The sequence below is a fragment of the Macrotis lagotis genome, chromosome X (assembly GCF_037893015.1).
Source record: "Macrotis lagotis isolate mMagLag1 chromosome X, bilby.v1.9.chrom.fasta, whole genome shotgun sequence".
In the NCBI taxonomy this organism is placed as follows: Eukaryota; Metazoa; Chordata; class Mammalia; order Peramelemorphia; family Peramelidae; genus Macrotis; species Macrotis lagotis.
The window spans coordinates 184,462,305-184,474,684 of NC_133666.1; the positions used below are offsets into that span (position 1 = coordinate 184,462,305).

General features: G+C 43.7%; 2 protein-coding genes across 3 annotated transcripts in view; one reads left to right on the plus strand and one right to left on the minus strand.

Moving 5' to 3' along the window:
* Positions 1-11,824, minus strand: part of TRIM72 (tripartite motif containing 72) — a 19,362-nt gene extending 7,538 nt beyond the window's left edge. Inside the window, exons 1-6 of the mRNA XM_074207465.1 lie at positions 11,701-11,824; positions 10,179-10,582; positions 4,870-4,965; positions 4,435-4,665; positions 3,766-3,788; positions 3,217-3,335 (exon numbers count right to left, since the gene is read on the minus strand). Of these exons, the coding sequence (XP_074063566.1) occupies positions 3,217-3,335; positions 3,766-3,788; positions 4,435-4,665; positions 4,870-4,965; positions 10,179-10,574 (865 nt within the window). The 5' untranslated portion in view covers positions 10,575-10,582; positions 11,701-11,824. The remainder of the gene's footprint in view (positions 1-3,216; positions 3,336-3,765; positions 3,789-4,434; positions 4,666-4,869; positions 4,966-10,178; positions 10,583-11,700) is intronic.
* Positions 6,430-9,391, plus strand: PYDC1 (pyrin domain containing 1). Of its 2 annotated transcripts, XR_012472610.1 has the most exons (3): positions 6,430-6,877; positions 7,179-7,234; positions 8,242-9,391. XR_012472610.1 is itself a non-coding variant. In XM_074207466.1 (2 exons), the coding sequence occupies exons 1-2, from the start codon at positions 6,604-6,606 to the stop codon at positions 7,181-7,183; spliced, it is 279 nt and encodes a 92-aa protein (XP_074063567.1). In that variant the 5' UTR covers positions 6,430-6,603; the 3' UTR covers positions 7,184-8,234. The 2 variants fall into 2 exon arrangements, 1 of the variants encoding a protein (XP_074063567.1); XM_074207466.1 differs by lacking the exon at positions 8,242-9,391 and having other exon boundaries at positions 7,179-8,234.
* Positions 11,825-12,380: the final 556 nt, after the last annotated feature.

Below are 12,380 nucleotides of genomic sequence, written 5' to 3' on the forward strand. Positions count from 1 at the left end.
CCCTAGCCTGGAGTATTAAAAGTTACCCTATTGGTGGAGAGAATGATAGCTTGTCACTGGAGAGACCTCCTTCATTTGTGCTTCAAGAAATAACACTTGGGAGCAGCTAAGTGGCTCAATGGATAGAGCATTGGCCCTGGAATCAGGAGGACCTGACTTCAAATTCAACCTCAGACACTTAACAAACACCTAACTCTGTGACCTTGGGCAAGTCACTCTAAATGCCATTCATGTTTTTACACTCTTTAAAGAGAGGCAGGAAGGGGAAGGGAGATAGAAAGAATGGACTCTGGAAATCAGAGGCAGGTTAAGGAGCCAGTTTTCCCTATACACCTGCCTTCCAAAGTCTATTCTCTCTCTCTCTCCCTAGAGTCTCTCCCAAAAAATTCTGAAACCCCTGGTGTTTCACTCAAAACAGAAAGGAACAGGGTCTCTCCAAGGACAAGTCATTAATCTCTTTATCAATGAGATTGCTATTGTTTTTTTAGTCCTGTGACCCCCTGGGGTATTCTTGACAAAGATACCAGAATGGTTTGTCATTTCTTTCTCCAGCTCATTTTACATATAAGGAAACAAGTGTTAAGTGACTTGTCAGGGTTACATAACTACTAATAAGTGTCTGAAGCCAGATTTGAACACAGGTAGATGACTCCTAACTATAGGCCTGGCATTCTATTCACTGTACCACCTAGCTGCCTTATACAAATAGATCAAGTCTTGGAACTTGGGTTACACAAAATTCTTTGAAAAACTTAAAGTATTATATACATGTCAGCAATTATTTTTTATTATTATTATTATTATCATTATTATCTAACTGCTTTAATTACTGGAAAATTCTTCCTTGTCTTGAAATCTAGGAGGAATATTTGAGTTGGACTTTAGAGGGATTTTCCCTCCATGAATAAAAAAAAAGTGAAAATAGCATGGGCTTATTCTAGGTAAAGAACTTTGGTATTTGGGGAATAATAATCATTGTCAACATCATCGTCATCATCACTAGCATTTATATAACACTTTAAGGTTTGTAACATGCTTTCCATCTCTTGTCTTATGTGAACCTCATAACAACCCTGGAATGGAGCACTATTTATTATCCCCATTTTATAGATGAGGAAACCTAGGCAGACAGGAGTTAAATGTTGAAGTCCAGGAAGATTTAAGTCAGGTCTTCCTAACACCAGGTCCAAACTTGTATCCATCCTACCAGCTAGGTGATTTCAGGAGATTTTCCTGACTTTCAGGTCTATTCTTTAACCCATACATACTGACATCTCTCCCTAGCCTGAAGTATTTGCATGAGAGCTTTCTTACTGGTGAAGAGAAAGATAGCTTGCCCCTGGAGAGACCTCCTTCCTTTGTGCTTCAAGAAATGACACTTGGGGGCAGCTAGATGGTTCAGTGGATAGAGCACTGGCCCAGTTCTCCATGAGAACTGTGATTCCATCTGTGTGACTATTCTCTCAAGGATGTGGGTCTTTTTTCTTCCATGCTGGTGGGCTTATGTGATTCTTATCCTTGTTCCCAGCAAATTTCTTTAGGGCAGGGATTCTTGACATTTTTATTGTAGTGAACCCTTTTGGAAGTCTTGGGTGAAACACTTGGTTGTCCTCCCATGCTTGGAATTGTCTACCACTTGACTTCCTCTAAGTTCCAACTTTTAATATACCACCTTCTACAAGAAGCCATTTCCAGATCTCTTAATGTTAGTGTCTTCCTTCTGTGATTACCTCCAATTTATCTTGTATATAGCTTGTTTTTGAATAGTTGTTTGTAAATTGTCTCTCAAGTTAAACTCTAAGCTTCCTGAAAGCTGGAACTATCTTTTGCCTTTTTATTACACTCAGCATAGTTCTTGCCTTAATAAATACTTAATAAATGCTTATTGTCTGTCCTGTAATCTCAGCATAAAGTTTTTTAAATGAAAAATATATAAGATTACAAAGGAAATTTATTATATTGAAATAGTTATCACTTAAAATAAAAAACAAAAACAGTTCACAGAACTCCTTGCCTGTGAGGCTTTATTCAATACACAGGAGGTTTTCCTTTCTCTTGGTACCTCAGAGATGCCAGTGTGGTACTCAGGTTGTTGTGTCCCATTCTCAATACATAATCATCCTATTTCCCTTCCAGTCATACACTTTGGTGATAATTTCACTGCTGGCACTCAAGACAGAATTGGTAATGTGCTACAGATACTGCTGCCCAACTTGTATATTTTCATTGCTCTTTGGTTTGTTTGTTTTTTTTAAATCACAGCATGTTTTGATATATAATAATAGAGCTTCATTGGGAGAATGTTGGTGTACAAAAGATGAGTTTTCATAGCTGGAGGCACTTTAGGACCAACAAAAGCACTGCAAAATTTCCTCAACGTGACCCTGCAATTCTGGGTTAGGATGGATCTGCAGTGACTTATTTATAATGTTTGTCCTTCATTCTCAAAGAAGAGCACAACATCAGGGAGGTGATACAATGATAATCATGTGAATTAGATTTGAGTGAGGGGGTGCTGTGCTAAGTCACCAGCCTTACTTTCTCCTTCAGAGCCATCTGCATCCAGTGATCAGATATGAATTAGAATGACCAAAGATGACCCTGACTGTGAGGCAATCAGGTTAAGTGACTTGCCCAAGATCACACAGCTAGTTAGGGACAAATGTTTGACTTCAGATTCGAACTCCTGTCCTCCTGACTCCAAGGCTAGTGCACTATCCACTACACCACTAGCTGACTATCTTATTTATGCAGCTTGATAGACTAACTTGAAAAGCTGCTCAGCCTGATGTAGTCTGGGTTATTTTCCACTGTATATTATTAGGCTAATTTCTCTGACATTGCTGCAGATTTCACTGAAAGGATTTCTGGGACTTAATAAAAAAATAAAAATTTCTTGAATAAATGTAAGTCTTTGGGTCTCTTCCCTTTAGACTGGCACCATTGGCTACCTTATAGGAGGGGGGCACTGAACGGAGGTAAACAACACAGAGAGAGGAGGGAGCCCCTTGGACAAACTGAATGTTGAGTTCATCCAGCTTGATTTCTGACTACTTTCTATTATTTTCTAGTTGATTTGGGTATAGTCTCCAGTTAGATTCTGAGCCACTGGAGTATAATTTTACCAGTAAAAAGTTTAGTGACTTGATTTGGAATGGACTAAGCCATTGTGATAAGAGGTCATTTTGAAGGTTGAGACTAGCCAGTTGTCCATACCTGGCATCAGGGCCCGGAACATCTTCCTCCAGACCTGGAATTTGAAGTCATCAGAAATAATAGGTAGTTGGATGTCCAATCTAGCAGCTGGAGGTGACTCTGCGAGAATCTTCTGCAGCCTGAGGAGACGCCAAGTGTAGAGGAAAATGAAGTGAACAAAGGGCAGTTGCAAAGGGTAAGCTAGGGGCCTAAGTTTTCCAGGCATGGAAGGGGAAGGTCAGGGACCAGTAGATAAATACCACATATCATTGACATTGGATGATCTGAGGGCTCCAGAAGCCCAGGTGAATCAGGACAGGGAATCTAGGCAATATGCTACAAATGCTATCAGCAAAGAAGATGCCAGTTAGGGACTTGGGTTTCAGAAGGAATTGTCTAAATTCAGTAGTTGTTAGCATGTATGTGTCTATGGAGAAATGTAAGGGAAATTATGATCCTCCATGTGAGGAACATATTTATGGAAATGGGGAGCCTATGGTGAAAGTGATGGAAGGGACAAGACTTTGCAGGGAGAACAACCAGACCTTGACTGCCCTGAGTAAACCTCACCTGCTGATCACCAGGCAATATTTCTAGAGAGAGAGAATAAGAGAAAAGATACAAAAAGATGCATTAGATCCCAAAAGACAGTAAGGAGAGAGTCAGTAAAGGAAGAATCAACTGATAAGAAGATAGATAAATACTGCTTTTCTTGCTTCTACTCCCTTCTGCTCCTGAGAATCAAAGGTGAGGCAGAAGAGAGCTGGGCCAAGATCAGCAGAGTTCATCAGAGAGATTCAAAGAGCTTGGGAAAATATGGGAGACCAAAAAGGGATTTATAGGATGATTAGAAGAAATTAGGACAGCTCAGTTGCAGGAGTAACACTGTGGAACTAGATAGTAGTCAGAGAACTTGAGATCTGTTCAATTCTGCAATTCAGGGTCTAGTACATAGTATAGTAAGCACTTAATAAATGCTTTTGTTCCCCAATCCTTAATTCATGTATTCATTCACTAGTTATGTGACCATGGCTAAGGCATTTCTCCATTTGGGATTTGTTTCCCTATTTGTCAAATGAGGGAATTGAATAAAACAATATCTAAGGTTCCTTCCAACTCTGACAATATATAAATCTAAGATATTTTATGATTTGGAGGATCCAAAACCCTGAGGGGTCAGAAAAGACCTTATAAGGGAAGAAGGAGGGGAGGATCTGAGAAATTTGGGACAGGTCTCACCCTGAGGAATTCTGTTTGAGGTTGATCAGTGACTTCATCCAGCACCTTCTCCATCTGCTGAAGCTGATCAAGGTAGGAAGTTACAATTCTGCGTTCTGTCTTCAGGGCTGCCCCAGCCTCTTCAGATACTCGCTCTGCCTCTTTGCCCAATGAAGTCTCCAACGCTTTCAGGAAGGCCCGTATCACACCAAGCTGTGTCCCCACAGCCTGTTTGAACTGCCTTACTGTCTCCTGGAAGTGAGGGATGGGGGAAAAGAGCTGAGAGGGATGAGGCCCCCAGACTTTAGCTTTCTTCCCCAAATCCCAGGCATCTAGTACTAGGTTCTCCTTTCAGAATGAAAAGTCTTCTCATACTATAGGTATCTGTCCCCTAACCATCAGCTCACCACCCACCCTCCTCTCTAGATGCTATCTCCCATCTCTGCCCCTACTCACCTCCACCTCAGCCAGTTGCCGATCCAACAGAGCCACAGTCTTCTCTTTGCGCATGCAGGCCTCCTGTAGCTGGAGCCTTTGTTGTGGGAGCTGATTCTGTGGAAAGAGTAGAGAAGTGGAGATGCTTAGATACTTAGGAGATTTCAGGAAAGGGAAACATGTCAGGAGACAGGAGGATAAAACCAAGGGGATTTATAGTAATGATGAAGCTACCTTCAATCTCCTTGATGGAAAGTATATATATATATATTCCTCTATATATTCAATATATATACATATATGTATATATCATGTCTTCAATCCTCTGTTAATCTGCTTCAGTTCCTGGTTCAAATCCTGCCCCTCTATCAAGCCTTCCTGGGTGGCAGTGATGGTTCCCTCCCCAAGCCCTTAAGTACTGATTCCTGTCTATTACAGCCATTGGCATTCACCCACCCACCCCCACCCCCGCCCCATTGGAAGTTATCTTTGCATAAATGTCAAAGAATCAATTTACTAAAAAATCATGTCTGGGTAATAAATATCTGGGTCTTCTTATTGGCTCAGTTTAGAGTAACCCAATAGTTATCAATCACTTCCTTATCTTATGCCTCCCCTCCCCTCTCCAAAGTGACTTTCAACGTGCCACTCATTCCCAGTACTATTCCCCTATCAAGGTTAACCTTGGTAGTTAAAGTGAGGAAAGATGTGTGACAAAAATCCTCTCTAACCCAGATCCTCAAGTTGGTCCCAAAACTCATAGGAGACGCCCTCTTGTGGCCAGAATGCATAATTTCCCCATATTCCTGGGTCCATTCTAGTGCTTTCTGTCCCCGGGCAAGTTTGTTCACCCCCTCCGAAGCTGCAGTTCTTCCTCATGTGCGATGGAGATAACTAGTCGTACAACTTCTTTCCCAGCGCTGTTGTGAGGTCAGGCATATCATATAAAGGCGAGCTAAAATTGATTCCATCCTTAAGTAATATGTATTGAATGCTGGCCATCCACTAACCCTGGTTCCTGATGGTGTTTTGAGGGATACTTAAAATGAAGACTCATCGTGTCCTTGCCTCTTGAGAATCAGGGTGTAGAACTGAGCTGAGGGGCAGCTAGGTGGCCCTGGAGTCAGGAGTACCTGAGTTCAAATCCGATCTCATATACTTAATAATTACTTAGCTGTGTGACCTTGGTAAAGTCACTTAACCTCATTACCTTGCCAAAAAAGAACCCCACAATTAAAAGAACTGAACTGAGATTAGCCAATTTGGAAGTTCAGAAAAATACGACAACTAAACATAAAGAAAAGTGAAAGATAGACCCCGCTCACAAAAGAGCGCACAGTCGAAAGGTCTACAAGGACGTTGAATTTAGAGCCAAAGAACCTGCTGTTACTTTTTTTAAATAACTTTAGTCCAGGCATTAAATTTCGTTTCTCATTTACAAAAGGAGGTTGGAGTTGGCCTCTGAGGGGCCCTTCCGTCTCTAAATCTTTGCTACTAAGGCTCCCACTTCCCAGTGCCACTGAACTTAACCTTGAGACGGGAGAGGGAGGAGATGTGGGTAGTAAACCCTCCCACTCTTCAAGGAGTGTCCGGAAGTCCAGTCCTCCAGAACCCCATTCTAGAAATCTGAACCCTTCCTCCACTCGCCCCGGGCAACCCGCGGGACCTTCTCCCTCTGGCTGACGTAGTCGTCCTCCTCCCCTCCTCCTCCAACCTTGGGGGTCTGTCCCGTCCGACCACTGAGTCTGGGGAGCCATGGTGCGGGGCCGAGACGTCATCTTAGAGGCTCTGGAGAACTTGAATGAGGATGAGTTCAAGAGGTTCAAACACAGGCTGGGGACCCAGCCGCTGCGGAAAGGTTTCAGCTCCATCCCCCGGGGGACTCTGCATTCCCTGGACCGTTTGGACCTCACCGACAAGATCGTCTGTTACTACCTGGAGGACTACGGGATGGAGCTGACCGCGGAGGTGCTCCGGGCCATCGGCATGCTGGAGGAGGCTGTCAGACTCCAACAAGCAGCGGGGCAGGGTGAGGCTCCGGGCCCTGCCCATGCCCCCTCCTCTGTCTGTGGCTCAGAGCTGAGACCTTAATTCTGGACCCCTGCCGGCCCTTTCTCCTAACTCCTGTCTCGACCCCAGCTTCCAGAAACTTCCTGACCCCCATCGCCCGCCCCCCTCAGTTACAGGTTGTTTCTCTTCCTCAAACCTTCCCGTAATAACCCCCCCCCCCCCGCAAGCGGTGTACTGTGAAAAGTCCTTAGATCCCCCTAGGGGAGCCCCATCCCGGGGAGCTTAGAGCTCCCCCTTCTCACTCCCCTTTCTCATTACAGTCTGAAGCTTGCCTCTGACCGGCTGCGAGAAGCGCCCTCCTGGGAGACCCGATCAGGTAAGTGCGGTGAGAAGTGCCCACTATGTTCTGCAGGTATAGTGTGGGGGGTGGGAGAAGGGATGACCCGAGCCTGGAACTCTCCGGGTCCCACTTGTAAGAGTAGACAGCTAACCTGAGAACTAGACCCAGGCTCTCGTGTGGCCACTTGGGTGCTATTGGAAGGCGGCGGTGGACAGAGATAAGGTCATTCAGCCCGGGATTTACTGGATCCAATCAGAGAAGGTTCCTCGGGAGGTAGAGCTTGGCTTAAACCCCATACTCGCTGAGAGAATAAATATCAGGAACACATCGAGTGCCTAAACTTGATCTTACTTTCTAAAGAGGAAGTTTACTTGGGAGGAGTTGTATGGGTAACATACCCCAAAAGGAAATCATCATAACCACTCACTCACAAATCACAAAGTACCAAGTCTGCAAGACACTGCTATTCACAACACCGTGAGGGAGACAGTGCAGCTATTATTTCCATTTTATGGATAAGAAACTGAGGCTTAACGCACAAGGAGAAAAGATCTGAGGCAAGAGTTGAATCCAGGGGGTCCTAACCCTAAGTCTGATGCTCTCTCGACTTTTTTTTTATTCCCCCATGGGAAAGCTAGGGCAAATTATGGAGGACTTTAAAGGCCAGTCAGGAAAAGTACTCTAGACTTTATTCTAGAGACAATGGAAACCCTTAAAAGGTTTTTATCCTGGCTATGCTATATTGGTTCTAGGAGTGGAATAGAATTTTATAGCTGGAAAGCTCAGCTGAGACTTTTGATAGTTAAGGCATATTGTGATGAGGAGCTGAGCTAAGGTAGTGGCATTGAGCTTGGAGAGAAGGGAAGAGAAGTAATTTGGAAAAAGAATAATCAGGAATTGATGATAGGTTAGATGTGAGGAAACACTTCTAGTTAAAGACTCCAAGGGAAGCAAGGAAAATATTCTCACTTTTTGCATGATAGTATTCTATTCCGTCCTTGCCCCCCCCCCCCCAACTAACTACCTTTCTTCTTCTCTCCCAGGACTATATACATCTTGGCCCAGGACAGATTGTTCTTCATCACTGGACTCACAGAATTAAACCAATAAATCCTGATTGAAGACATCACCAACCTTAATTTGAAGAAGTTCTTAAGGTTTTTGGAGGCATGGAGCTTCATCTAACATTACTATTTCTAACCATCATTGAATATAAACTACACAGGGATACATTCATGCATGTGTGTATGCTGTCCCCTCCAAGACTATGGGGGTACATTATCTCTCCTATACCTGCTCTTCTCTTATTGTACAGGTTTAACCAGAAAAACATCTTCCTGTTGTTCTTTGAAAGTCTGACAAGATTGACACCTGGAGCCTCACCCTTCTACCCCTACCATCCACACCCACACCCACCTCTGACACTAGTTCTCCAGCTCTCACCCATTTCTTTTGCACAAAGAAGTTCTTTGTTTCTGTATGAATAAAGGTTGAGAATTTAGCACAAGCAGAGGCTCCTTGACAAAATTGACTTGTCATAAAACCAGCTTGAGGCTGTACTCTGATTGGAAGAGGAGAGAAGAGGCACTTTAGGGTTATCTGTATTAGGAGAGACTTCTGAGTTTTGGGTTTTGGTTTTTTTTTGTTTTTTGCAGGCAATGGGATTAAGTGAATTGCCCAAGGTCACACAGCTAGGTAATTATTAAATGTCTTAATTTGGATTTGAACTCAGGTCCTCCTGATTCCAGGGCCAGTGCTCTATTCACTATGCCAACTAGCTGCCCCAACTTCAGAGATTTTTTAAAGTGTATTTTTAAATTTAGGAGGATTTTAAAGTCCTTCTTTGCCACGGGGCGGGGAGAAGCATAATTCAGACTCCTCCTGGGCTTCACAAGAAAAATTCAGAGATAGAGAAATTCTTGTGCCAAATCAAACTCTCTCAACTTCCTAAAACTTTTTGTCCAGGATTTTCTACCTATCATTCTTCTCTTTTTCCCTTTCTAATCCACTGAGTGAATATACTCAGTTAGTTCATCACTGATACTACATTCCTCATTGTACATTGAGTTCTATTGAACTAAGTAATTTGAGAGATTTTGTTCAGTTATTTCAATCATGTCCGACTCTTGGTGACTCTATTTGGGATTTTCTTGACAAAAATACAGGAATGGTTTGCCATTTCCTTCTCCAGTTTATCTTGCAGATGAGGAAACTGGGGCAAATAGGGTTAAATGACTTACCCTGGTATCTAAAGCTAAAGTTTGTAGTGTCTAAGGCATATTTGAATTCCAGTTTTTTTTTCACTCTCTGCCTGGCTCTCCATCTATATGTTTTATATAGCTGCCCAAGTAGCATGAGGAATACAAAAGCTCTGTTCCTTAAACTCAGATTCAAAACTACTTAATGGTCTGGAAATATTTATGGTATTTATATTCATAAGCTCAACTTCTTACAATTTGCCTCAATGGCCCTGACCTATGTCCCAATGTTTATTATGCTTCAGACTACTTTCTTTAACTTCATAGCTCCCTCCTCCTCTTCCCTCTCTAATCAGAATCCAAGTCTCTTCCTAGTCTCCAACAAGGATAAATCTTGTAATTGACTGGGGGATGGGGAAGGTAAAAATACAAAATACTTTACCCCAAATCCTGAAGTTTAGTCAGATAGTCAAGACCCTGTTCTCTACCATGATCCCCGGCTTTGTCATCTTCCCAACGCATTCTCTATTCTCCCTTCACCCTAGGGATCAGCCTTTAGGCAATGTCTCCAAGTTCAAACCCCAGTCATCCTCGCAAAATGAAAACTGCCCCCTAGATTCCCTCAGTACCTGCTGGCAAATTTGCCCCATCCAAAGGCCCTTGGGAATATTCTCCTTTGTACACACTTCAAAGTCCCTAGGGCAAACATTTCCTTCAGAATCATCCAAAAGGCAGAGTTAGGGAGGGGATCCTGGGCCAGAGTTCTCACTGGAACAAGTTACCTTCATCCTTTGGTGGGCCTCAGCAGCAGTGACTACACTGTGACCGCGGTGCTTGCCCAGAGAGGCACACACTCCACATATCAGTGACCGGTCCTGCTCACAGTAGACACTCAGGGGGTCCAGATGTTCCTCACATTGGCCCTGCGGCACCTGAGCCAGGCTCTCCACTAACCGTGCCAGCTGTTGGTTGGTACTAAGCCCATCAGGTTTTGTGGGTGCCTGACAAGAAGGGCAGAGCACAGTGCCAGCCTGAGGATCTGGGGCCAGACGGAGCAAGCAGTTACGGCAGAAGCTGTGGCCACATTCGGCTGTAATGGGCGCATCAAAGAGCTTGAGGCAGAGTGGGCAGGACAGATCCTGGTACATGCCTTGAATCAGGGCTGGGGCACCCGACATGATGGGACCTGGAAGGCAGGTAAAGAAGAAAGGGGTCAGAAGTGCTTCTTGAGACACCCACCAGCATTTCTTGAGTACTAGTTTAGAACCAAGATCCTTATCTCCCAGTTCAGACCCAGACATCCCCATCTTGACCAGTCTACTTTCTAATCAACTAGGTAACAGAGCAAATAGACCATTATTCTAGAGTCAGGAAGAATTGAGATCAAATTTGTGGGCAGTGTAACCTCTGCAATTAACTTCTGCCTCAATTTCTCCAGCTGTAAAATGGGGATGATAATAGAGTTATTGGCACACAGTAACAGCTTAACAAATTTTTTTTCTTCCTTCCTTTCCATATTCCCACCTCCCTAGCTCAGACCACAGTATACACAGCCCCCAACCTTTATCCAGGTGTTCCATCCATCCAGCTAAGACCCAGGTGCTCCCACCACCTAGAGCCAGGCAGTTCTGACTTCCCAAATCAGATCCCAGCAATCAGGTCATATCACCTTAGAACTAGTCATCAGCATTCTCATTCACGGATCTAGAAATCCCCATCCCCCATCAAAGGATGAGGTCAGAAGCTGAGCCAAGTTCTATAAATAGACCTGACAGATGTATAAACCAGTGAGGGTCACCACAACCCAAGGAGGGAGAAAGCAAATGCCAAAGGCCTCCACCCCAGAGGACTCAGTTCAGAATCATATCCTAGTTCTTCTATCTCCTAAAAGAACCCAGTCTTCTTGCTTCTCTGTCATCCTCCACTATTCCAAGGCCCATGATTATAAACCTCTCATTGCTGTCACCTCTCTGTTCTGGAAAACGCAGAATCTGATTCTGCTAATTACACTTCATATCACTCATTTACAGACAATGAGTGACTCCTTCAATAACCCCACCCCATTAATTCTAGAATTCTCAACTAACACATCCTCAGCTACAGGGCCTCCAGTCTTCAAACCTCTTACTTCCTCCCTTTTTCCCCCTCTGTCACACCTTTCTCAAAACTCAGACTTTCTATTCCCTAGTCCTTTCTTCTCTAAACCCTCCTATTCCAAAGAACATATCTCTTTCTTCTTTAATCCAACTCCTCCCTACTCTCTCTCCTCACCTTCACTGGGAACAGAATAAGAGAATATCTTACCTAGATTTGGGGTCTCTAACAGAGGTCAAAGTTGTGAGGTAGGTCTGGGAAAGATCTTGGAGTAATGACCCAAAGTGAGTGTCCAGCCCAAGTCTTCTGACTTTGCCGGAACTTGGAATGATATTTATATATCTTGGCTCACTACATTTCATCTGTTCAACTAGATCTAAATTTGGGTTGTTATGGGGCCTGTGGGAGGGGCATCATACACCACAGTCAGCTGTCAGACCCAAAGAATTCTCCTGAATTATTAGCCTCCTCCCCATTTTATCCCCAGCCCTAGACATTCTACCATCCCGACTCTCAAGCCAGTCCAGAAGTCAGACCAGTCCAGATCTATTCCACTTCAAAGATCCATTAAAGAACCAAGCCCAGTCCAGAGACCAGCTAAGTATCCAAGCCAAGTCTGGAGACCAGCTCAGTCCACAGTCCTTAGACTCAAGCCCAGAATGCAACCTGAATACCAGCTGTTTCCCCAAGTCACAAATCTTCAGAGGCCATCCCATCCAACCCACATTTAAGCAAGAACTCCTTCTGAAGCATACTCAATAAAGTCCTTAAGGATCTTCCATGTATCTTTTTTTAATTCAATTTTTATTTTTCAATTCCAAATTCTCCCTTTTCCACCTCTTTCTCCCACCCCCTCCCCCTAGAGATAATTAAATAATACAGTGAAGAGA

What these genes read in the sequence shown, in the direction of transcription:
- PYDC1 (XM_074207466.1), top strand. Translation starts at nt 6,604, where the DNA reads ATGGTGCGGGGCCGAGACGTCATCTTAGAGGCTCTGGAGAACTTGAAT.